The sequence below is a fragment of the Eremomyces bilateralis genome (assembly GCF_010015585.1).
Source record: "Eremomyces bilateralis CBS 781.70 unplaced genomic scaffold P152scaffold_51, whole genome shotgun sequence".
NCBI classification, from domain to species: domain Eukaryota; kingdom Fungi; phylum Ascomycota; class Dothideomycetes; order Eremomycetales; family Eremomycetaceae; genus Eremomyces; species Eremomyces bilateralis.
The window spans coordinates 1-1,423 of record NW_022985117.1 but is presented as its reverse complement, the minus strand read 5'-3'; the positions used below and the strand labels follow the sequence as shown (position 1 = coordinate 1,423).

Here is a 1,423-nt window from a genome sequence, read left to right as displayed (position 1 = left end):
AACTCTGCTGTTACCGGCTCTCCCGTCAGGAATTGGACCCTTGGGAGAGGTTCGGCTCGTGCGCTGTTAATGCGGATTTGCCCTACTGCGGGGGCGTACTGGCATTCCCTGGCGCGATGGCCCTGATTCCCGCAAGTAAAGCAGGCGTTCGCTTCTTTGCGCTTCTCGAGTTCCTGGTGACTCGCTGGTGGGGCCCGTGGGCGATCCCTTCTCCCTCTTCGTGACGACCCTGACGATCCCCATTGGTTGGTTTGAGTCTAGTCTATCGGTTCGGGCAGGTTGGTTATCGGGGCGGTAACGATAGGCGGGGGAGGCGTAGTATTTGCTCTCGGAGAGTTACGAGCTCCAGAGATTGCGTACTTGAAGGCACCGTTCGTCCTAGCTTCAACCATGTTATTGTATAGCTTATGGTAAACCGAGACCATCTCCGTGTACGTCGCCGGGGGATTTAGGAGGGAAATTGCAGCTTGTTGGAGTTCCGAGTTAACCTTGTTCTTCAGGAATTGGATACGCGCCGAATCATCCCATAGGTCGGTTCCCGCTTCGGATTGTAAGCGATCGAGTTCGGCGATAAACTCAGGGAAAGTCTTATTATTTTGTCTGAGCCTCTGGAGCTCGGTCATCGCTCTCTAGGCTGCGTGCAAGTCCTTATAGCGTTTATCCAAGTAGAGGAGCGCGTCCGGGACTTGTGGGGTCCTCATTTGAGCTTCTTCTCTAGCGACGAAATGTTCCATATACTTAGCGGCTTCTCCCACCAAGAAGAACTGGAGGTATGCGACTCGCTCGCCGTCTCCCATCCTTGCGACGTCTCTGTCGTACTTCATCTTGTTTTCCACCTTGCGTCTCCATACCATATATTCTTTGCGGTCTCCGCCGAATTCAGAAGGTTTCGGGATAATACTCTTCGTGCTCGCGATCGGAGGGGATTGTGGCATATCGGGTGCTATCGGGGGAGATGGGGTTATAGTATCCGTCCCACCACTTCCTCCGACGCGGTTCTGTTCGCTATATCCGGCTAACCTGGCGTCCATAGCCTGGAGTTGCTGGGCTTGTCTGTTTAATTGCTGTTGTAGCTCGCTGTTCTGTGTCTGTGTGTTCCCCAGTGTCGTGAGCAGACGCGTCATGATTTCCGTGTCATTGGCTCCCGGGTGCTGTGCTCGTATAGCACTAACTTGCTCTGGTGTTAAGTGTCTCTCCATCTGGAGATCCGTGTCTTTCCAGCTCGTTGGTCTTTTCGCCCAACGACTGCGCGTCTGTGACGGTTGTAGTAGTCGTCTGCTCCGCGGTAGAGAACTTCGCAGGACGATCTAATGTTGAGCTTTGCAAATTGAGACGGTTTGATCGCAGAAGTTACGAGAACCACTTTCATTTATTGCAAAGCTAAAGAAGAAGAGCTATCTACGACGCGTGCGCGATGTCCAAG

The 1,423-nt window shown here is 53.1% G+C and overlaps 1 protein-coding gene across 1 annotated transcript; it reads right to left on the bottom strand.

The window, feature by feature from the left end:
- Nucleotides 1-426: 426 nt before the first annotated feature.
- P152DRAFT_283849 (uncharacterized protein) lies at nt 427-1,423 on the bottom strand. Its single transcript, XM_033674947.1, has one exon. The coding sequence runs from the start codon at nt 1,197-1,199 to the stop codon at nt 630-632; it is 570 nt and encodes a 189-aa protein (XP_033529549.1). The 5' UTR covers nt 1,200-1,423; the 3' UTR covers nt 427-629.

Coding starts and splice junctions, on each gene's coding strand:
- P152DRAFT_283849 (XM_033674947.1), bottom strand. CDS start 1,199: ATGGAGAGACACTTAACACCAGAGCAAGTTAGTGCTATACGAGCACAG.